The sequence below is a fragment of the Echinops telfairi genome, unplaced genomic scaffold (assembly GCF_000313985.2).
Source record: "Echinops telfairi isolate 266 unplaced genomic scaffold, ASM31398v2 ScPeMD7_7468;HRSCAF=8506_1, whole genome shotgun sequence".
Lineage (NCBI taxonomy): Eukaryota > Metazoa > Chordata > Mammalia > Afrosoricida > Tenrecidae > Echinops > Echinops telfairi.
The window spans coordinates 2,056,206-2,080,728 of record NW_022111370.1 but is presented as its reverse complement, the minus strand read 5'-3'; the positions used below and the strand labels follow the sequence as shown (position 1 = coordinate 2,080,728).

The 24,523-nt window shown below is 43.4% G+C and overlaps 1 protein-coding gene across 1 annotated transcript in view; it reads left to right on the top strand.

Moving 5' to 3' along the window:
* The window catches only part of SLIT2 (slit guidance ligand 2), a 407,728-nt gene that overhangs the window by 338,520 nt on the left and 44,685 nt on the right, over nucleotides 1-24,523 (top strand). The window contains exons 27-31 of the mRNA XM_045284385.1: nucleotides 2,825-2,949; nucleotides 3,089-3,186; nucleotides 5,255-5,394; nucleotides 10,653-10,679; nucleotides 19,852-19,945. Of these exons, the coding sequence (XP_045140320.1) occupies nucleotides 2,825-2,949; nucleotides 3,089-3,186; nucleotides 5,255-5,394; nucleotides 10,653-10,679; nucleotides 19,852-19,945 (484 nt within the window). The remainder of the gene's footprint in view (nucleotides 1-2,824; nucleotides 2,950-3,088; nucleotides 3,187-5,254; nucleotides 5,395-10,652; nucleotides 10,680-19,851; nucleotides 19,946-24,523) is intronic.

Below are 24,523 nucleotides of genomic sequence, written 5' to 3'. Positions count from 1 at the left end.
CCTTTATTGCACGTATCCCATAAGGGCTAATGGGTTGGCAATCTCTTCCTATGGCTGGGAAACCATTCGTTTTTCAGAGACAAGCTTGACGTTTGGTTGGAGTTGTGAAAGCCCCCAAGCTGTTGTTCTTTAACGAGCAACAACACAAGAACAAAGAGAGCTGCCCTCTCACAACATGCACCAAATTTACAAGTCAATTTTGTAATTCCTAATCGCATAAAAACATGAGCAATCAGGCAAGTATTGTCACCCAGTGGGTAACAAGCTGTCCCTTCGTGCTCACTTCCATTCCCCAATGGATGGATTATAACAGCCCAGAGAGTTTTACCAAATGTCTACAGCTCCTCTCATAGAAAGAGTGTGTCCAGTGCATGTGAAATGGATGAATAAACAGCCAGCTCCAGTTTGCCTTTGTTATGGGATTACTCTGAGTCAGAATCCACTCCATGGCAGTGAGTGAGTGGTGCTAAAATCATGGATCCCTGATAACACAGTGTTTACATGAGGGGCGGCTAATCTCATGGTCAGCAGTTCAAATCACCCGGCCTGCACTATCCTCACAACTGTTCTTGTATTTGAGCCCCTTGTTGCAGGCACAGTGCCGACCCATTCTTGTCAAGGCTCTCTGTCATGTTTGCTGCCCCTCCACTTTCCCAAGCAGGCTGCCTTTCTCCGGGGACCCCTCTCTCAGCAACATGTCCCAAGTACTTGAGAAGTCTCGCTACTCTTGCCTCTGCTGAACATTCTGATTGTATTTCTTCCAAGACATTTGTTTGTGTTTTGGCAAGCCATGGCACGATACTCTTCACCAACACTAGAGGTCAAATGCATCCATTTTTCCTCAGTCTTCCTTATTTGCTGTCCCAACTTTCACCAGCTTATGAGGTGATCAAAATCACCAAGGCTTGGGTCAGGGGAATCTTTGTCTCAAAGTCACATCCTTGCTTTTCACCGCTTCCCAGAGGTCTTGTGTAGCAGGTCGACCTAAACGCATGAGGTATGGCACTCCTGTCCTTAATTAGTAGCTTCTTTTTGAAAGAGCCCTGATGATAAAGCAGCAACCGGCACTCCGCCGGAGGGAGATGTGGCAGTCTGCGCCCTTAGGGACTACTAGACCCACTGAAACCCAGTGCGGGCAGCTCCACTAGTCACTATGGATTGGAATCAACTCCCTGGCAGTGGAGTGCCCATTTCTCCAGGGTCCTAAAGGCATGAGTTTCTCTGGGCAGACTGACCACCTGCAGGCGTAGGCTCTCACGCAGGGGTCACATAGAGCCAAGGTTGCTCCCCAGGCACTGAGGTGCTACAATGATTTGGTTGAAAGTGCCCAGAGGTGAGAGCAGTGATTGGGGTGGGGCCGGGGGCGGGTGAGAAGTCTGTGCTCAAGCTGGTCTAGGGTGGCTTTGCTGGAGAGGATGTATGGGGGGCAGGGGAAGTGCACCTGGCATGATGACTGTCTGCCCCAATGAGAAAGGAGCACAGACAGACCAGTATCAGCAGAAACAGAGTTCATGTTGACGCTGTGAAGTATTGGTGCTTTCGAAGTAAAACCCACTCTCCCAGCATCCTATTCCAATGAACTACTCAAGAGGAAGTCCAATGATCCATCGCAATCATTCACCAGGATGGGTGAATCTAAAGAGATAATAAGTAGAGTAGGGATTTCAGGGGGAGGGGGGCACAGCAGGGGAGAGGGGAGAGGTAAGGAGGAGCTTCTATCAAGGAGTACAAGAAGGGAGAAGTTTGGAAACTGATTGTGGAGCGATTGCACAACACTTCTTGATATGACTGAGTTGTTGAACGGTAGGATGTCTGAGTGATGTCCTAAAGAGTGGTTTGAGATAAACGAAAAAGTAACAGCTAGAGGATATAACTTTTGGAGGATGGTACGGTTGCCACCTGACCAGCCATTTATAGACTACTTTTGTGCAACCAAAAGATAACGTCTTTGGCCAAAATTTGCCATTAAGAAGGCCGGTTATGGCTCGTGAGAGGTTGGGCTTGTTTTTTGTTTTGTTTTGTTTTTAATGGCTCAAAAGATCTCTGCAAATGGAGATCATTGCTATGGTGCTGTGTGCACAGAGACAGAGAGACAGGACTTTCCTAATCACCTAATCACAATATTTCAGGGATGGTGGTGGAGTAGAAGGGAGATGATGTCCAGGGATCCATTTAGAAAAAGATTGTTTGAAAACTGATTGTGGTGGCAATTGTACAGTTTCAATTGATGTGATTGAAATATGGAACGATATATGTATTAGATCCCAACTAAGAAAAATGAACACATTCACCCCTCCCCCCCAAAAAAGTATTCCAAAGTATAAGGGGGTGAATGTAATGCAATTTACATTCTGGCATATTTCCATATGCATGAAAATGGCACTGTCTTGTACCTCCTGTATAAAACTAAGATTACTGTCTAGTTCTCAGGACAGGAACTTTCTTTCTCTTAGGATGATGATGATTTTATATTTATTTGTAACTTAGCATGCACACACACAGCCCTTTCTGAGACCAATGGCTTGCATTCCCAGGCCAGCCAGGTGGGCAGACTCATGGAACACAGCCTCATAAACATGTTGACTCTGAGGGAATTGACCCTATGACTTTGATAACATTAACATCAGATATTGTTAATGCTATCTATCCTGGGAATCTGAGTCCCTCTTGAATGTCAGAGGGACTCACTTCCTGATGACACTGATACCTGGTTTGTCATGGAGATATGCAACCAATCATTCTGCCTAAAATTTCCCATGACATTAAGGGATAGAAATAATTTTAAGACAGCATAGGTTTCTAATAATTCTCAACTTATTTTTAGGACCTGTGGATGTTAATATTCTGGCTAAGTGCAACCCCTGTTTATCAAATCCATGTAAAAACGACGGCACTTGCAACAACGACCCAGTCGATTTCTATCGATGCACCTGCCCGTACGGCTTCAAGGTCAGTAGACGCTGTTGCAGGAGCGTTAGCCTAAAAACAGAGCTTTTCACTGTGTGCTCTCACAATTCTGTGGTGATGTCGCCGTGTACTGAGAATGGCTGTGTTCATACTAAATATTCCTTGTCCATTCCTTCTCCAGGGGCAGGATTGCGATGTCCCGATCCATGCGTGCATCAGTAACCCATGCAAACACGGGGGGACTTGTCACTTGAAAGAAGGAGAACAAGATGGATTCTGGTAGGTTCCTGGCATTCGCCTTGAGCTCCTCTTCCTGAAGTATTGGGTGAAGAATAACTAAGCACACTGTCTTTTGTTTTTTTTCTTTTTTTCACATCAAAGGACACTATATGTGAAAAGAGCCTAAGCTAGATAACAACACTGTATTGTCTGAGTAAATGTTCTCTGTTTTAGCTCTTCGGGTGGTAATACCCATTGCAATGACTACACAGAACTCAGACAAATGTCACTGTTAAAAGTGTCTATTCAGGAAGTTAACAGTTGTAATAGAAGTCAGAAATACTCAGACTAAAGTTGTTTATCAGGACACATCACAAAATTCGTTCAGGTCTGCTAATAAATGCCCAATGGGGCAGACCACTTCTCTGTAAGCCTCAACCCACAGGCATTCAGCTCTATGAGTTAGTAAGTTCAATGTCCCCAATTAAATACCCAGAGCTACCTCACTCCACAAGTCAGCCTCCTGCCCCAAAGCACTCAGCTGTACCTGCTCTGTGGGTCGGGAAGTTCAACACTCGTTTCCATCCTCTGGTTCTGCTGCTGCTCCTCTGATGGTACAGTTACATTCAAGATCTCAGGTCCTGAGCATGAACTCCCCTCCTGGCTCTTGCTGGTAATGAGATCCCTTCTCTTGCTTCTCAGAGGGCTCATTTTCTATGCAGCAGGATGCCACGCCAGGGGGTCCTGGTCACAATTGCTCATAGGCAAATTCTATAAGTATCTTCCCCACCTTCTTAAGAGACCATGCAGGAAAAGGTCATTTGGTAAGAGTTAGAGACTTTGGCTAAAAGAGCCATATTAAATAATTTACTGCTCCTGCAGACACTATTCGAGTAGTGATCTTAGAAATCTTGTGATGTTAAAAGTAAAAAACAAAACCCAAACTCGAATGGTATAGTAGTCTCAGCTCAGGAGTCTCCATAAGCCAGGACCTAAAACGCATGCACATATTTTGATCATTAATTTCTGATGACATCAGATATTATGGCAAGACAAAGTATTGGCTCAGTTATGCTTATTACTAGCCCCCTAGCCCCCTCCTACATGTCATACATTTATCTTCTGCTTTGTCTATTGCTTTAACAGACAGCATGCAAATGATACAATGTAGGTCCCTCTGAAATAGAAAATTAATGATTCTCTTTCCAATCTACAATATGAGTAGACAAACGTGCTGTGAACATTTTTAATCGGGAGTTATTTAATCATACAGTAAAATTACTGCAGATGTCCATCATGAATTATGAAATAGAGTTCTTTATTAAATCACACTAATAATTTCACATAAGAATGCTAATCTACTACTAAAGCTTGTTAGACCTGTCGCTGTTTAGAGGAAATATCTTTAGTTTCTGCATTCCATTATGGAATTATCTCCTTATTTTTATATAGACTTTAACCAAAAATTATTCTGAAACTGATTCAGGAGTGCACGTACAATGTCTGATGCCTGGGGGTCATTGTGTTTCTTCAGACTAAACATTCATATTTTATGATAATGCTTTGGAACATTCTTATTTCCTAATTTGGAAGAAGCTAACATTTTATTTGTTAATTTCTTTGTTGTTGTTGTTTCTGTTTCCAGACATAACACATAGGTAGAAAGGGTTTTCGTGTTTGCTTCGGCAGCACATGTGCTAACATTGGAAAGGGTTTTAATCTTCTAAGTACAGCCAGTCCCTCATCACTTGCGAGTCAAGAAGTCTGAATTATTTTATTAGAGCACAGAGAGAAACTAAAGGACCGAGAGCTGTGGCATAAGTTAGCTTGGTTGTGGACCTGGAAATATATTGAATTTATTCAATTGTAGGGTCACTAAGCCACTTGCTGTCATGTAGCCTATATATGTACTTTTTTTTCATAAATGAGTTTGGGTTTGGGAACGTTACCTTAAATACTTACAACACATTATTCAAACACATTTTTAAAAATTTACTTCTTGTTATTAAAAGCACCATAATTGATGACCGTACTTAGGCTTTTTTTTAATTTTGCATTATTTAAGTTAGTTATGTTTTAACATGCATCAGAAACCCATGTTTTTGCCTCTCCTCTCCCCAACTTGCAGGTGTATTTGTGCTGATGGGTTTGAAGGAGAAAATTGTGAAGTCAATATTGATGATTGTGAAGATAATGACTGTGAAAATAATTCGACGTGCGTCGATGGAATTAATAACTACACATGCCTTTGCCCACCTGAGTACACAGGTATGGAGGCTGAAAAGTGTCATGCCATCCATCAGTGTCTCTGTATGCGAGCACCCCAACCACCACATGTCACGTGTTTCGTAAAGCATTCATGGATGCTCTAACATGGGTGGCTTAGAAATTAGATGTAATATCAATACCTGAAGGACTTACAGATGGCTGCAGCCAACCAGACAGAGACCCGGCAAGCTGAGTTAGGATGGAGCCATCCATCATAAAATGTCCAGCAAAGAGAAGCAGTCAGACTGAAATGAGAGTTCCCACAATTGAATAATTGAATGGCATGTTGTGCAAAGCCTTCATTTCCCCTGTAAAAACCTATGCATGTACGCATGCATGTACACACACATACACAGTTGAGTCAGTTCCAACTCCAAATGACCGCCTATACAACAGAACAGAACACTGCCTGGTCCTGGGCCATCATGTCTGTCTGTCTGTCTGCGTATCTTTATGAGAAGGGGCTGCATGAAGCTGGTGGGAAAATGATATGAAGGATAATGGCCTTTTTTCATATTTATAGATTTTTAAAAATTTTCCTCATGTGGGTAGGGTGTGTGTGTGTGTGTGTGTTTGTATATGTTTGTGTGTGGATACACACACACACATATATACACACACACTCCTACATATACACACATATGCATGTGTGTATATATGTATACTTTAATTAAAAACTAACAGATTATCCCATAAAACGAATGTGACTTAGGTAATTTCCCTTGCTTCTTGAGAGATAACCCTTGAATTCCCCAAATAATGGACCATTTTAATACCTCCAGATGGCACCCAAAGGTTTGTGTAAATAAGTACCACCTCAGCAACCACTGAGTCACCTGAGTTAGCTGATCTCAGCTAGGTTAGCTGAGGGGCCTTGTTTCAATCACTGACAAAGTGGTTGAGTGAGCCAGTGGTTAATTTTCTATTCCACTCCCTCTCTTGAAAAGCTTCACTGTCAACTAGCCGACATTGACTCCTGGTGTTTTCATAGAAGCAGAAGAATCTCCCTGAAAGGATATAGAAGAGCTGCTCAAATTAACCCTGTTGTAATTTCTCCATGTGTACATACAGATACACATATTTCCATCGGGAGTTGTTTTATAGGCATTCGAGTTGTTCCTGTTCATACTTTTGTCTGCACTAGTGAGGGAGTGTTTTGCTCTTGTAACCCATGTCTCACTAAATTAAACTCAGCACATAAAGCTATTGAGCACTTTGGAGCGTCTTAGGGGACAGTCACCTTTGTGTGTGTGTCTCTTTGGTGAGGGCGTAGTGGTTACATTTTGGGCTGTGATCTGCAAGATTGGAAGCTGGAAACTAGTAGCCTTCTGGGCGAGTAAGACAAGGTTGTCTGCTTCTGGGCAGTTCCAGTCTTGGAAGCTCACAGGGCAGTTCTACCCTGTCCTACAGGGTTGCTGTGAGCCGAGCCGGCATCCACTAGATGACAGTTTGCTTTTTTGCTCTTTGTGGATAGATCTCCTAAGACTATCCAAAATGCTTTGTTTCTTCCTTTGATAAGCCAACTTTCTATAAAGTCAAATGTTGGAATATCTAGTTTGATTAAACCTGTTGGTGATCACAAACAAGAAATGTCACCATTGTACAATTTTTCTTTCATCAGCCGCATTTAAAGTTGTTATTCTAATCAACGTTACCATTTTCATGTTGCTGAGCTTGATGACGTAGCCTCCCACGGATTCTATGTATTTCTGTGTCATTTATGACATAGTTAAGAATAGCAGAGGAAGACAAAACTACAAGGGGGCTGAGGCTGACATCCTTAACCACGAAAGACAAAAAGACATCATTTGATGCACTTTCCCGTGGATTTGTGAGGAAATCATTGAAATGTAAACCATCGTGTGATGACCATGCTTAGCCTTTTAATATTTCTTTGTGGATGGAAAAAAGGAAACACTTATGATTCCTGTAGACATTTGCGTGTGTTTTGTCATGATCATATGTATAGTCCGTGTACTGCTGGGTGAAGGGAATTTGAACATGCTTCCCGACTTTGCCTTAAGAAAGGATTCCCATTGTCTCCAGTATGCACCCCTTCCCAACATGCACCAAGTTTTAGATGTCTGGGTCAAGTTCAGTTGTTACTTAGCTTTCACATTCACCTGTGTAGTCTTGAGACACCTGTCATTAGCCTGCATATCCAGCTTTTACAGTCCTTGGGGTAGTTGAGTTCCTTGGGTGGGGAAAATTCAAGTTCTCCCAAGAATTCCAATGTTTGTATTTAAACCTATTACCTAGCATTTTCTTAGAAGAATAGAGTAGTTCTCTTTTCTACCATTGTTCTAACCTTAGAGAAAGGTCTTAAGAGCCTACTTAATTGGTTGTTCAACCACCTCTAACCACTAGTCTAAAATGAGACCTAAGTATTACCAGCATGTTTTAATTATCTAAGGCCTTTCAGGACACAGAAATCAGGAACTCATTCATATTTCCTGACTGAGGAGCTGCTAATGAAAGCATCGATTTTCCCCAGTGCCTTTGTGATTTGTGCTTATGATTTTTTTTCTAGCTGAGGGCCCCTGGTTTTATCTTTAGATGTATCATTTCTTAGGTCTCCTCCATTTCTTTGGAATCTTTGTCTTTATTTCTCAGCCTTCATTTCCCAAGTTCCCACCTTGATAGCACAGCCTCTTATGCACATGCCTTCTCCCATCCAAAGCAATTAGAAACTTCACAGAGAAATTATTCAAAAGCCCCATCCCCAATTTTCTCAAGGCTTTCTTTGAAGCACATAGCAAAACCCCAAAGCTTAACAAAACCATTTTTTTTTGGCCAAAATCATAGCTGTTTTTATGCTCTCTATAGAAGCTGTTAGGTGGGAACTTGCATCGAGCACTAGGTCTAATCAAAGGAAAACAAACTCATTGTCATGGAGTTGATGCTGACTCATAGTGACCCTATAGGACAGGGTAGAACTGCTCCTGTGAGTTTCCAAGGCTGTGACTGTTACGATGGTAGGAAGTCCCCTCTCTCTTCCTTGAACTGCAGGTCTTAGGGATAGCAGCCCAACTGGATCCACTATGCCATTAGCCATAATCTGTACAAAGGTTAAATAAAAGTATTGAACTCAACAGAAAGAACTGGGCATGAGAAACGTGGAAAGATCAGAACTGTCATTCTGGGTTGCTAACTTTACGGTCAGCAGTTCGGACCCGTCAGCAACGCCCCTGGAGAAAGATGAGGCTTTCTGTTCTCATAAAGATTTTCAGCTTCAGAAGCCCACAGGGGCAGTTCTACTGTGTCATGCAGGGTCTCCATGAGTTAGTATCAACTCAATGGCTATTAGTTTGTTTTTGTTTGTTTGTTTAATTTTGGACTAGGTCTTAAGGGTTATGCAGAATTTGAGTCTTTTTAATAGTCTAGCTATCTAAACAGGACTCTTTGTAACTCCTGTGTTAACTACAGTGTTCTAATACATATGTGAAATGAGTTCATTTACCAGATCTCAAGCAAACATCTGCAGATTCTGAAAGCAATGTAGCACATAGATGAGCATTTAATTACAGGAACGTATGCTTGAACTTTAAGAGTTTCATATCCTGCTCCATCCAAGTCTGCAGTTAGGGGAAGAATTTTCTTTTGATGTGACTGTATTGTTTTAGATTTAACTTTGGAATCTGATTAATGACCGTGCAACCTGGGACCAGAAACCCCACTGCATTCAGGAATTCTAATCATGTTGTAATTGTTTAAAACTCATTCCAGTCACAGTTGATTATTTTCATGGAAAGTTTTTCTTCTTTCTTATTCTAGAGTTGAAAGTCATTGCAAAGAGAAGCTGAACTCTTATTCAATTGGAGCAAATCAAATATTGTGAAATACGTGTATAAATTAATATAGTAAAAGCTATTTTTTGTTTGTTTGTTTCCCCCATTTGGTACCAGACTGTTCATGATCTGGCTAATGGAGAAAATTCTGAAATCAGAAAGCAAACTGAAGGTTGTCAGAGAAGCAGGCGTATGCTGAGCAGGCTATAAAACTCAGAGAGAAATATATTTGAAATAAAACGAATTGCCATTGGAGATTTATGAAGTGTTAGGTCAGCCCTGGATCCAAAATATATCACAGTAAATAGTTATTGATTTATTAGAAGAGAAACTCTTTGTTTTTGTCTGTCCAGTGAATTGACCACATACGTCTTAAGGGTCTGTATAGCTTTTCTAGTTTCTAAGCTGCACTGGGCACTCTCCATCCTGACCATCAACGCTGTCCTTCCCTACCTCACTCACTCCATTACTCGCCCTCTCCTCCCCTGTCCACTGGGGGTGACTGTTGATCGCGAGTGATATCCCAGCAATGTTGATTCTACTGAAAAATCTCATTCACTATGAATCCAAATTGAAGTCGTTACATGTCGGATTCGGAAGTAAGATGTTGGAAGTGTAGCAAATCATTTTAATTCCTTCTAAACTTTTGACTTACACATAGGAGATTCGGTTTTGTTGCATCACCATCATATCCTTTCTCAAAAGAAAGCCTTACTACTGCCTGACTCTTCAAGGAGTCCCGCAAATGACACAGCTCACACTCTTAACATTGGAACTTGTGTGCCTGGCAGCCCTGTAATGTTGGGAAATCGACCCCCTCTCCTTACGCTTTCAGGCTGACTTAGGCATTGGATTGAAAAACAGTGGGTTATCCATGTTTGCAAAACGTCAGCACCCTGGATTGGCTCTGTCTTAATTCTCTCTGTCCTCCTAGGAACACATGCAAGCATGATACAAAGTGGGTCACCATGGTAAACCATCGGTTTGCCTCCTGGGCCATTGCATACAGTCAGGCAAATTAAAAGTTTCTGGGCAAAAGAGGGATTAAAAGGCTGAGGACATCTTTTGAGGGCCATGTGGAGAGCACTTTCATTTTGCTGTTTTGTGCCGTTATCTTGTCCTTCCTCCATTCTCTCGGATGTACCTCCGGTGCTCATGCAGCACACGTCAGATGTGCCTTGGACACTTACAGCTGTGGGGGGTGTGGTCATCTGGTCTAGACGCAGGCATGCTCTCTGTGATGCTGTTTCCCTCTGACCTCATTTTCTCCATGTTTGTGCATGTGGCCCGGCTGTAGGTAAGCAGTCTGAGCCGGGCTCCGGTTTGCTAGCCTGTCCCCCTCCCACCCCTCCCACCACCCCATCCCGGCTTCTCTGCTGTTGATGCCACCTTGCACGCTGGCTTCCTGTGCTCCGCTGCTGTATGCCAACGTAAAAAGTCTCTTGTCTCTTCTGTCTTTGTCGCTGCCAGCTGCTAATCTGAATGAGGTGGAAAAAGGTTAGTTGCCTTTTTAAGTCTGTTATGCTTTTAATTTCCGTCCCCCTCTGTCTCTTAAAGCTAAGTCGATTTCCCTGTGTGCGCGTAGTAAAAAGAGTGGGGGTGAAAAATGGCATTTGAAAGAGATCCGTCCAAGAAGTCACTCAGGCCCTTGATGGATGGATGGGCAGCTCTACCAACCACTCTGTAAGGGGCTTTGGAGAAGCGCCTTGTCAGTCCTATGGCAGAAACGAAGTGAGAGTAAGGAGTGGTTGAATGTCAAAAGGAAGGGTGGATGCATTCTCCTTTACATGTTTTCAGAACGTTCACTTAGTGAAAGATCTTATGGCTGTGCATTGTTTTAATAATAATAAAGTAGGTCATTCCCTTCTGCACCCAGGTTGCAGTACTAAGTGTTTAAGGCAGTGGGAATGCTCCCCAAGTTTACATTGAACTATTTTCAGTAATTTGAAACAAAAATTATGTTTGAAGGTGTGTACTTTATTGGGGCCTTTTTAGGAAGTAAATATCCCTCTGCCTGAAAAGGTGGATTTATAAAATCCATTTATAAAATGGATTAATAAAATTCGTATGCTAGTCCACCAGGGATCCTTGGCTGCATTCTAAGTGCCTCAAGAGCCACTTGTAATCATTGAGGCTGCTACTGCCCAGATAACCCCCTAGATACTTCCAGACCCAGGAAAGGAAGTCCTGGTGTGCTTAGGATGTTGGGGGCATGTCTAAAGGGTCATCTGGAATCACGGTGGACTTTAAACTGCAAGTGAGGCATTTTGCAATGGGAGCAGAAAGCTAGTAAGGAAATGGATTCTGTAGCAGCACCCTGTCTCCCGGCTGAGGACGTCATTTCCACTATTGCCTTCTCTGGGTGATTGGTCAGCCACTCTCCCTGTGTGCAGCATTAAACCGAAAAGTGGGGAAAAAAGAAAATGGTTTCATGTTCTAGGAAGTTTCAGAAACAAAGCAGATGAACGACCCTGTGGATTAATGCATCCAGTGCCCCCAGTGGTCCAATGCTGTCTTTCCTTTTGGCTGTACCAATGCAATTGGTGGTCTGGGGCTGGGATGTGGAAGGTCTGAGTCTGCCGGAACAACCCACCGCAATCACTCCGTCACAGGAATACGGCCTGAAAAAAATCCTTAAAGATACTCCCAGAAGCGTGCTTGCACAGTGAAGTTGCGTGTATTAAATCACTGCATGGCTCTCTGTGGGGACTATGTTTTATACTTTGGTTTAGAAAGGATGCCTTTTGCTTCCAAGAATTTGCCCCTGGCTGAATTTGTGTTTTTAAAAGCCATCAGCCAATTTCCTTTTTCTTTTCTTTATGAATCCCAAAATGACATGAGAATGTTGCCTTCCAGTTCCATCAGAGCTCCTCTGTTAGTTTTAGTTCAATGAAATGAACCTCCAAGTGAACATCTGACATACAGCTAACTCAAAAGAAGTGTGCAGTCTGAAGCAAGCCAGGCACCGACCTGTGGAAAAACAACAAAAAAGCACTCAGAACCCAACCTGTGGCCGCCTAGTCCATTCTGCCTCCTGACGGCCCATGTGTTACTCAGTAGAAATGCTCCATGGGTTTTGCTTTGTTTTTTAATTTAACTTAATGGAGACCTGGTGGACTAGCAGGTTACACACTGGGCTGCTAACCCCAAGGTCAGCAGTTTGAAACCACCAGCCACTCCACTGGAGAAAGAGGAGGCTTTCTAGTCCCATAAAGAGTTGTAGCCTCAGAAATCCACAGGGGAAGTTCTATGCTGTCTTATAGGGTCATTATGAGGCAGCATCAACTTCACAGCAGTGAGTTTGGTTAGATTCGATCTTTATAGGAGCGAATCACCAGACCTTTCCTCCACAGCCCCTCTGTGTGGATTCTGACTGCCACAAGGTTAGTCATCAAGTGCAAACTGTGCTGCCCTGCAGGGAATCTTCCATGTCTTGTAAGTAGGGGGGGGCATTGCAAAGCAATCTAATAGACTCTAATTGGAGGGGAGGGACTTCTTTGATGAAGGTAGAAGCAATCCCTTCTCACCTGCAGTGTCTACCAGACCTGGCCCCTTCTCACATTGCAATGATGATGGTGACAAACAAGCTCTTCTTTGATTCTCCCTGCTGCGGAGTCATTGCTCGCTGCCCCCAATGATCTGCCATTGGTGTTTAGAAGAATGAAGCACTGGCATAGAATTCAGGTGTAGAGAAGCAATCAGTGTTAGATACGAAAGTCCCACATTACTGTATGTGTAATTAATTAATTACTTCCCCAGTCACTATCTTCCAGTTGATCAAGCAAGTGGGATTGATGAATGAATTTGTGCAGCTGATGGGAAAATCTCCAGCCTTTATGCCTGGTACCAGGCAGAGGCCTGGGTGGTCCAAATGATTAACATGCTCAGTGACTCTCCAGAATGGTTGCAAGCTCAAGTCCACTCAGAGGCGTCTCAGAAGCGACCTCTGATGAGCAACATCATCCATGGACAAAACTCTATGAAACCCAGTTCGACACTCACACAGGTGGGGTCACCAAGAAACGGCATCAGCTGAATGGCCGCTGCTTTGGGTTGGGGCTGGCATTTGAAGGTGTAACACCTCTTTTCTGTGAAACAGAGATACAGAAATCCGCCTGATGTCCCTTGCACATTGAAGAATGACCTCAAGTAATGCAATGAATACCCCCTCCGATGTTCAGTCTCCCAGCCTCAACAAGATCGGGAACTTCTCTTTATGCCAGATTGAAGCCCCCAGGTCACTTTGATGGAGCTCAGATGATGTGTTGTCAGTCCTGGGGGCATAAAAATTCCCAATGGGAATTCAAAGAGAAAATCCTACCTAAACTAAGGACGGGTGCAAGGAGGTGAGGGTTTCTCCCCTGTGCAATACTTGTGGCTCTCATTTTCCTCTTAGTGCTCACTTCAAAGACAACAGCATGATGGAGGGATTGGTCTTTGGTTCTTTTGACTACCCCACCCCCACCCCCAACACCAACAGGGTAAGGAAACTTGGGAGTGCAGAAGAACCATGGGATTTGAAAGCCTTTGGAAGCTTGGTATGTCTCCATCAGCTTGAATGGTTTCTTAGTACCAGTACCTCGTTTCATTATGAAGCCCGCATTCATGAGTGGCCAAGTCTTTGTATCAAAATCAATATAGCCACAGTCATCCTGGAGGGCATCAGAGCAGAGAAAACCAAGTGGCCGTGCTGGCACTGCAGAGGCTGCGCCGGTAGGCTGTAGGCACTGTGTGGTCCACATTCAGGGTCCAACATGCTGAATGAAGCCCTCTCAGAGCATCTGCCTCTCTGGAAATGTGGCCAAGACTCTGCCGCCATGCCTTTTGCAGGCAGTGCTCAGAGTGTCCAGAAAATAACACTGAGCAGTTATCCCATCCTAATCTGTTTGATTTGGATTGCCTTCTTTTACAGTGGGACTCAACTCTTCTGGGCTTTCAGGCGCTGTCAGAATGAGCTCTGTGGTTTAACCTTAGTGCGTCAATGTGGGAATGCCTGAAAACAGTTCATTTGTTGGTGTTGTTCATTTCTTAGAAGAGGTGTTTTCTTTTGTTCCCCCTACCCCCTCCCCATTTAAAAAAGTTCACACATACTTTTTTGAAAACACAATGTGTGCAGATTCCAGGGCTAAGTGTCAAAGGTGACAGAAAAATCCATAACATTTGACCCTGGCCTGTTCCAAAGGCTTTGATTCTTGCTGGCAGGTTCCGTTGAGGTCAGTGATTTCAACAGCGCAAAGCCATCCTCTCACAGCCGAAGACAGCGAGAGGCCAAAGGGAGATGGTTTACTAGTTTGTACCTATGTAATGAGGAAACTCTTCCTGCATGTGAGCACTATCAAACTTTCTGCCACGTAAACATGATCAAGAATCACATTTCATTTCACTTGGGAAACAAAAATGAGAGCAATCTGAAATGCTTTTCCGTTAAAGAAGCATCTGAATCGCTTCGTCTTTCACCTGATTTCCTAAGTCTTTCCGTGAAGATCCACTTTAGGCCGTCGACAAGAGTGACTGACACAGTGCAGCAATGCCCTCGAACACGAGAGCCGTTGTGAAGAAGACGCAGTGGTGGGGGGGGGGTTGTTTAGTTGTACGCAGGGTCGCTATGTGTCAGAACAGACACAAAAGCACCTAACAACAACAAGTAGAACGTAGGATTTTATTTAATGACAGCATTCTCCTTGTTCCAGTGTCTCAATTTTCATGCTTTACGTACCGAGCGGACCGGTATCACTGGCTGATTTACTGTCTTAGGAAGCCCTAGAAAACTGCCAGACAGGATCACTATGAGTCAGAAAGAGTGGACCCTAAGAGAGTCCCTGAGTGTGTAAACAATTAAGACACGTTGCTCTCCCAGGAAGAGTTGGTATTTCTAATCCACCAATATGTGGCTCAGAAGAAAGACCTGGTGATCCGCTTCTACATAACCATAGCATAGTTCAGCACTATGAAATACATTTGGAGTCCGAAACACAAAGGGTCCCCCTGAGTTGGTGTGGTCTGACCAACTGACCTGATTTCCCTTAATGAAATCACAGCCCTTCAGATTACCTCTATTTCTCTACTACTAAGAACTGGATTGGATTATGGTTTAGGTTTATTCTGACGGTGAACTAATTGCTAAGACACATCTCAGGAAATGCACACAAAGCAAACCCACCAGGAAGATTCAGCTCCTTCAAAAAGTGAGAAACAGAAGCAGGTTGACAGTGAGTGATGGAAACCAAGACGGTGATCACCACCAACAGGATGGTCACCAGGAAGGATGCCGAAGATCCCAGTGAAGCCTGGCATAGGCCTCTGCTGCTGTGGCCAGGTGCCAGCATTATGACCGGGCACAGAGGAGATCACTGGGTCCAAGAGGGAACGAGAGAACTATGTTTATTCCAGGTTCAATTCCATCACCCTGCCATGGGATGGCTCCTCTCTTCCACACAGCCTGTTCTACATATCAGCACCCCCACCCCCACTATGTGAACAGAGACTTTCACTTTCTTTATGTGAATCAAGAGCAAATGAGAGAGGGATGATTGCTTTCATTGGAATGGGATGGAACTTTTTGCATCTGAGAAGGAGGAAACTTTCAGACTGCTTCATCTTAACACTTCTCTGATACGCCGCGTGAGTGTTGATGCTCAAATCTCCTGGATCTCCCAGCTCATCTCCTCCATTTCCTGTGCAAATAGTCATTACTGAACAGGAGAGTGCTTAGCCTGTCTGGGAGTCATTAGAGACCCTCCCAATGCAGTCCAGACACAGATCCACTGAAAGCTCTCGTCTCCTTCTCTTGCCGGTGCCATCTGGGACTCCTTTCTTATCATTTCAAAATTATTACTTAGGCAGAAACCATCCATTGAAATGTCATGTTTCACATTTTCAGACCCAGGTAATATCTAGTTTGTGCTAGCAACTTAATAGGATGGGAATACACACACACACACAGAGCCCAAATCTCACTACCATTGAGTCAAAGCCAATTCATAGTGACCCTATAGACAGGGTAGAACTGCCCCGGTGAGTTTCCTAGATTATAACTCTTTACAAAAGTAGAAAGCCCCATCTTTCTTACGTAGAGGGGCTGTTGATTTTTAACCATTGACCTTGCCAATCAAAGCCCAATACATAGCCACTATGCCACCAGGGCTCCTTGAACACACGTGTAAACACACACACACACACAATCACCGTCAAGTTCATTTGTACCGGTGGAAACTCCATGGATTACAGACCCGCAATGCTGCCTGGGACCTTGCTGGCTATCCTCTTTATACCAGGCCTTCTTCTGCACTGCTGCTGGGTGGGTTTGAACCCCCAACTCTTTGGTTCATATTAAACCAAAAGCCAAACCCACCACCACCAAGTTGCTTCCAACTCGTAATGACCATAGGACTCCACTGAGTTTCTGAGACTATGACTCTTTAAAGAAGCGCACTGGGTCCTCTTTCTCCAGTAAGGCTCCTGATGAGTTAAAACTGTGGAGTTTTGGGTTAGCAGCCCCACACTCAACCCATGAGACCACCAGGGCTCCTTTGGTTGGTAACAAAAGGCAAAGCATTTGAGCCATGCAGAGACCTACAACGGGAATGAGAGGCTTAAAACAACAAATGAATAAAGGTATTCTGCATCATTTCTTCTGAGAAATGAAATCTTACTTCGTTTTAGCCAGTGCTTCGGTTTGCTTTCTTTCTTTTTCTTTCTTTCTTTTCTTTTCTTTTTCTTTGTCCCTACTCCCATTGTGCCCCATCACAGTGAGTGAAATAGCACCATAGATTCTAGCTTCTCCTGAGCCGTTGCCAGAGTTCAACCTGCAACTGTAATGTTTGACCCTCCAACAAATTTGTGTCCTGGGGATTCTGTCAGGGATGCGATCCCTGTCCCTCCTTGGTTACAAGGCTATCTGAAAACGTCAAAGCTGGACTTCTGTTCCATTTACTCAGATTGCTGTCATCAGTCCCAACTTCATTGTGATGAATTTGAATTCTCCTTTGTCCTCAAAAAACCCCAAAGCTCATTCTGTACAATGACAAGAACAAGCTGTCACCCCAGCACCCACCCCACCAGCATCACACAGATATAATCCCCAGAATGTACTCTTGGAGATGTCTCTTCCAGAGAGAGAAGAAACTGATTCATTCACACCTCACAGATGCTGGCAACAGTTCAGAGTTCCAACAAAAGCTGTGTATCAGGATCTAGAAATGCTGGGGTTGTAGGTATACATTCAACCTGAATTTGCAGGGCTCACTTGGGGAAATTGAATAAATAGATGCATTACTTTAACCACATCCTTTCCTAGTACTATCTAAGTAAATGAGTGTTTTGAATATAAAGTGGCTTGAATTGGAAAATTCCTGAAATCCTAATCCAAGGACAAAATGACCAACTTGTTTTCGGTTACACATGTTTGGAGGACTAAATAAGCCTAGGCTGATAGGGCTGTTGATTTCTGAACTTGTTAAAAATCAAAGATGATACTTCCATGACTTCAAGTGTGCCTGACCTCAGTCAGGATGTTTTCAGTCTCCTCGACCCATGGAAAAATGGAACCATGAACTAGTAAAACAGTGTATTCAAACTATGGTGTGGCAATGACTCTAGATGATACCAGGACCTGAACCATGAACTAGTAATATATATATATTCAGTGTATTCAAACTATGGTGTGGCAATGACTCTAGATGATACCAGGCCCTGAACCATGAACCAGTAATATATATATATCCAGTGTATTCAAACTAGTGGGGCAATTACTCTAGATCATACCAGGCCCTGCCAGAAGGACAAACACTTCTGTTGTGGAGGAAGCGTGAGCAGAATGCTCTTTGGAAGCAAGGGTGGTGTTGACCCTTCGTCTCGCTTACTTGGGAAATGCCATCGAAAGAGAACAACCCCTGAAAGAGGAACAGCATGCTCGGTAAAGTAGATGGTCAGCAGGAGACAGGAAAGCCTCCACTGAGAGGGATTGACTCCGTGGCTGCAAAGATGGACTCCAGTGTCGAAGGACGGCCCAGGACCGGGCCAGAGACCTTCTCTGTTACACTGCAGACGTGAGGAGTCAGAGCCAACAAAAGGACACCGGACAACGACTTATCAGATGTGTTTCTGCGTTTGCTGCATAGAAAACAAATGAACATGATTTACAAGTAAGGTAGAGAAGAAGAACCCTGGTGGCCCAGCAGTTACGAGTGAGCCTCAAGCTTCAAGGTCCACAGTTCAAAACCACCAGTGACTCTTTGGGAGAAAGATGGTGCTCTCTACTCCTATGGACAGTTAGTCTCATAAGCTCACAGGGCAGTTCTACCCTGACCCATAGAGTTGCTGCGAGTCAGCATAGACTTGTTAACAGTGAGAGTAAAAAAAGGAAAGAACTTTGTTTACACATATGTCATATATATATATCCATATATGCACTGTATATGAATGTTTTCAGCTTGTCATATATATGTATATAGATGAAATGCCACTGAGTCAATTCTAGCTCATAGCCACTCGTAGTTCTCTAGACTTTCCGTGGCCTCCCCTTTCTTCATCCAAAAGCTGATGTTGAGTGCTCACCATGTCCTAACCAACCCAACAAGAAACCCACTTAGCCACAGATTACTGTATAATAGCTTGGTCAGCGATTTAAAAGTCTTCTTTTCTGAGAACATCTGAAAATATAATCATGTATGTGTGTACCTGAAGAAATTACTGCAGTAGCCAGACACACACACTCAACATAGGATGTGTAGAATGCAAAGCGCTTTGCTTTTAGCTTTCCTTGGTTGATGGCTGTGCCCATCACAAGCCACCTGATCATTTACACCGCAAAATGTGACTCCCCTGTCCCAGATGAGCCTTCTACGAGGGTTCTTTCCTCTGTGGTTCTGTGGAGGTAACTGAAGGAGGTTTCTGTGGAGCTGGTACAGGGATTCATACGATGTATTGTTCTCCTGGATGTGTGAGACCCTGGACACCCTGAAGAGTTGGTTTTTTTCTCCCAGACATAAAAGGATAAACACAGAATATGTCACTTACGTCAAGTTCAAAACTTGAGCCAACAGTTCTCAGGTCTTGTCTTCATTTCTCACTGCCATCAGTTGGGGTCTGCTCATAGTGACCCCATAAGACAGGATAGAACGCCTCCGTGGGTTTCAGAGATTAGCTCTTTACAGGAGGAGAAAGCCCCCATCTTTCTTCCATGGAGCAGCAGCTGGTGGTTTCAAACTGCTGACCTTGTGGATTATAGCCCAATGAGTAACATATAGACAAAATGTAAGGAATTGGTAGCAAGAAGAGGAGATGAAGGACGGTTCAGGAATGCTGGGGAACAGTGTTTCCAGATGCAAATGTTGGTGAAATAAATGTATTCAGCTTGTCAATATTAAACTGTGCACTTCATCTTGTGTATATAAAATAAAATAACATGATTAAAAACATTGAATTTCTTTTTCTTCCTTCCAATCACATGTTCCAAATGGGGCTCAGATTACACTCACAATAATATTAGTGTAGTGATAGTTTTTCCATATTATTTAAATAAACCAGGTTTGGATATGCTGATCACATTCCCTGTGTTTTTCCCCCCACCAAGCACGCCCTGCTCTAACTTCTAAGACCGTTGACACCGGCTGCTGGCAGGTGGCCTCTTAACCTCTCTCAACAAACTCATAGCCTTTGCATGTTACAGGTGAGCTTTGCGAGGAGAAGTTGGACTTCTGTGCCCAGGACCTGAACCCCTGCCAGCACGACTCCAAGTGCATCCTGATGCCGAAGGGATTCAAGTAAGTCGACTTGGGTTTGAGGCTCATGAGCAGTGAGTTGCTGCAGGTTCTAATCTAAGGAACTGATCCACCTGTCAAGCAGCTTCCTACTTTGCTGAAGATTAAAGGGACACGCTAGGGTCAGTGACATTTATAGATATTCCTATCACATCATGGCCTGTTTTTCTAATACTCTGCAGAACATAGACTGTTTGTGGTATCTTGTGTCTCTTTCTGGGGAATTCTTTATGGAATAAGCTAGCCTTGGCTGTTGTTAGCCGTCATGGAGTTGACTTCAACCTTACGAATATCAGAGGAAACCGCGCCTGGCTCTTCCACACCACCATTCTTCATGAGCTGTCTGATAACTTGCAGGACAAAGTGTCTGCTCCCTATCTAGGTTGATTCTCCTCTTACTCTGTGATCGCTGATGTCTTGGACTCTATTGTGCCATTGTACCATGCCTTCCAGTCCAGGGGCTTGTCTTCCAGCATTCTATTGGGTAGGATTCTATTGTGATTCATAAACTCTTCATTGTCCTGTTTTTAGAAGGTAGATCACTTGGCCTTTCTTTGTAGTCTGTATTAGTCTGGAAGCTCTGTTAACGTGCGTCCACCATGATTGACCCTGCTGATACTTGAAATACCAATGGCATAGCGTCCAGCATGACAGCAAATCACATCTGCTATGTTGTGACTGAGAGGTGTTGGAGCCTGTGGACATATGATTAGTTTAATTCATTTGAAGGCCAGTTAAACTAGTCATACCCTCTCAGTGTTTCATGAAGGTGAGGCTGTGATACAGAGGAGGGTTGGGTTTGCACAGAATTGAATATCTTACTGTCCAAAACAATGCTTTATTCTGCCAAAGTTGGACTACCATCATAGCAGTCATGTGTCCAGAGTGCCCAGGATGGTCCCAAGTAAGGCCTGTTGCCTCAGGGTGATTATTAATAGTGTCTTTTCACCAGAAAAATGACTCACCTGGGATGAGAAAGACTGCAGGCCAGCCAGGCATGGTTGAGCTGAGAACTTCAAAATCATTTCTGCTTCTCCTCAGCAATTATCGTGGATTCTATTAGGTGTCCCCTTCCATTACCCTTGGCACAGTCGTGACTTAATGTAAGAGTTCATGTACAGCAGTGTCTGTCTTTTAAATTGCTGGTAGTTTAAAATAATGTGATCCAAATTCTTCTGTTTCAGCCTGAGCAAACCACCTGAGCCAAACGAGTTTGGGTGGCTGTGTGCAGAACTCAGGTGGTTTATTGGCAAAGCCACAGCTAGGTTTTATACTTTCCCTTCAGAGGACTTTTCTTTTTGCTTCTCTTTTAAAAAATTTTTCAGGGGACCTTTTGAATACAGCTTGTTACCACTACACAACTCTGGTTTGTGAACCTACAGTTGGCTGCAACAGGGGGCTCAAACGTAGGAGCAATTGAGAGGAATGGACAGGACGGGTAGGGTTTTGCTCTGCTAGGAAGGGGTTGTTAAGAGTTGGAGCTGCCTGGGTGGCACCTAACAATAGCAACCGCTGCTCTAGTAGAGAAGATAGCGAGCATTACGTGGAGTGGCACCATCGCATTCAATGGTTGAGCGGAGGGGGTCATCATGAGTCAGATTTGACTCCGTGGCAGTGAGTTTGAGTTGTAGTTTTTCACCCAAGATAGATCTGGTTTTTGATTGCCAACAAAGGAGCAGGGCAGCTAGGCCTCCTTGAAGTTTTTATAGGAATTCACAACATTCGGCCACTTTCACATACTTCACTCAGTCACTTTCACATACTTCTGATGAGATGGGATGGCCTGTGTGGTCCGTTGCCATGGGGTTCTGATCATGGAAATAGCCCTTGGGTCAGCAGTAGTTGTGTAAGAGGGGATGTGACTTGGGCTGGCACCGTAAGATTGAAATCTTAGCAAAGAGATGGTTGGCCATTCTAAGTTGAGGGAAAGAGAAACTGTGTAAGCCACAAACCACCTCTTAAAAGTCAAGTGAATGATGCCTTAATTCTCAAGTTTTCCTTCAGGAAAAATAAAATTGTTTAAAAACCTACTGTTTTAGAATATAAACAGCCGTGGTAGTCCAGTGATAAGGCACTTGACTGCTATCTGAAAGTTCAATGGTTGGAACTCACCCTCTGCTCCATGGGAGTAAGACAGGGCAGTCGGCTTCAGTAAAGGTTACAGCCGGGGAACACTCCTGAAACAGTTCCTTTCTGTCCTGTAGGGTGGCTTTTGAGTCAACGCTGATTGATTACAATGGGTGTGTTTTAGAATATACAGACGTTTGACAGCAATTTCTGGTCCCATTCTATATTATAAAGAAAAAGAATATATTTGTTTCCATATTTTATTATATCTTCATTTACAGCCCTACACAAAAGCCTTTTGAAACCAATTGTATACAGAATTCTGTGTCACATTTTGTTCAGCTAGAAACTATGAAAATTCTTTTAACTCCTACTATTTTTTATCTGCCCCCAAATGAATTCTAAAAATTGAAGGTACATTGGTTATGTACAAAGTATTATCTTTGGGGCGGGGGGGAGAAAAAAATACTTCGTGGTTTTCCAGAAGTGCTTATCTGTACCCACAAAGCTTTCTGCGCTGTAATCATGAGATAATGATTAGTGATGGGGTGGAACCTAGGAAAAACTGAGCATTCCTGTGAAAAATTCCGATCCTTACTTAAATAGCTCTTAAAATGGCTAGTTTGTTTGACCATTTTTAAACATGCTTCTTATTGGACAGAGGGAAGCTGAGCTGGGAACCCCATGACTCTCCCTTACTGTTAGGAGTGTGTTTTAAGGGTATTTGTGAGTTAGCACATGAGGACACAGCGGGTGAGATTTACCTGATAGTGTGTGGGTGTGGGTGTTGATACCACATTTTCTGACAAATAGCAAGCAGATCTAGGTGGGATTTTTGTTTTATTTTTGCTTGTTTGTTTTTTCCTTGTCTTCATTTGGTTCTTGCCAATCACAAGGTATTTTCTTAGTGTGTTACGTCAACCTCTTTTCCATGTTGCTCTAAAAATGTAAAGTTAGCATCACACACATGCCCCCTCCCAAAAGCAAAGCAAAGCGTGTGCCATTTGGGGTGTAGAAATGCAATAAATGGCACGCCACAGGAAAGGGAGTTGTGAGAAGAAAAAGGACAACATGGTGAGACGTGGTTGAAGACGTTCCCTGCTGACTGGTGTTGTTTGGACACATTGTACTGTGACTTCAAATTCATTGTCTTACTGCTAAGCTAACAGCTGGTTTTCCTTTTCTTGTTTTATTATATACCTCATAAATCTCCTAAATTGCTTTAAGGCATTTTTAGGCTATGATATGCCATCAGCAGTATTCTCAAGCATGCTTCTTACTTAGTCACCATCGGGGATCTTTTATATCCGTTGCTTTCTTCACCACACCTTGTCAGATAATAGAGCTGAGGGAATGTGATGGGCCTTATTGATAATACAAACTTGAGGGAGTTCCCGAAAGACGAAATGTTGATCTTCCTGTGACTCCAAGTTCTATTGGAATGGAGAACGTGATTTGTAGCGGAGATGAGAAAGTAACTGCTAGACATTTACTGCAGTGAATGTGTGCTTCACAGGTCTTTTGCTCTGAAATCTTTTCTCAGCTAAATAATCTTTCAAAAGATTGCTCCTTTTGAGGTTTGGTACTTGCGCTACACTGCTCATATTAGCATGGCTGGAAGTCCTCTTCTCGGGTCTTAGTCATCTATTTGAGAAGGCATATATGTCCACTTAGGGTCCATTTAACTTCACACTTGGTGGCTGTGGGTGTGATGTAGCATTAAGACCAACTGGCTACAGAGCCAGCACGCGTATCCAGTGAGCTCATTTTGTTTCTTAAGCGGCATTGAAAGTCGGTTACCCCTAAAGGTACACCCTCCTATTAATTCTAATCCACCCATGCTCCTCAGGTGGCCCTTACATCCAATTCTCACTTTCCCCGGAAAGCCTTGGCCTTCAAGCATGTGGGTGTTTTAGCTGTATTCTTCCACGTATAGCTCCATGGCTGCAAAATGAAAACACAGGGAGTTAGTGCAGACTAAACCATAAAGGAGGATATAGATGTATGAAAACTTATTTTGATGGTATCTCCAGTCCCTGGAATAGGACATCATGATTGGCAAAGTGTAAAGTCAGTCCAAACTAGTCAGACCGCTGAGGAGATGGATGAACACGGGGGCTGCAGAACGTACGCAAACCTGGAAGGAGGGCGCAGGGCCAGGTGACACGGCCTCCTCCTACACCTAGGTAGGAGGTGGGTCAGAACGGGCTCCACGGCACAGAACAGCACCTGAGATTATAAGCATTGATCAATCGTAATATCTGAAACCCCACACTCAGTGTTCCACTGGTATGGTTTTCTTTGCTATTCTAAACGTGTGAGGGGGAGATGATTATGACTATAATGTATTACAGAAGAGGAAACAGAAGCTTAGATGAACTAAGTAACTTAGTCAAGATCTCATTTTCTTATGTGTAACGTACCTGATTGTAAAGCCCCAATTCTGTGGAGGGAAACCACAGCCTTCTGGCTTTATCTTTAAGTTGGTGAACCCTTTGGTAAACACAGAAATGT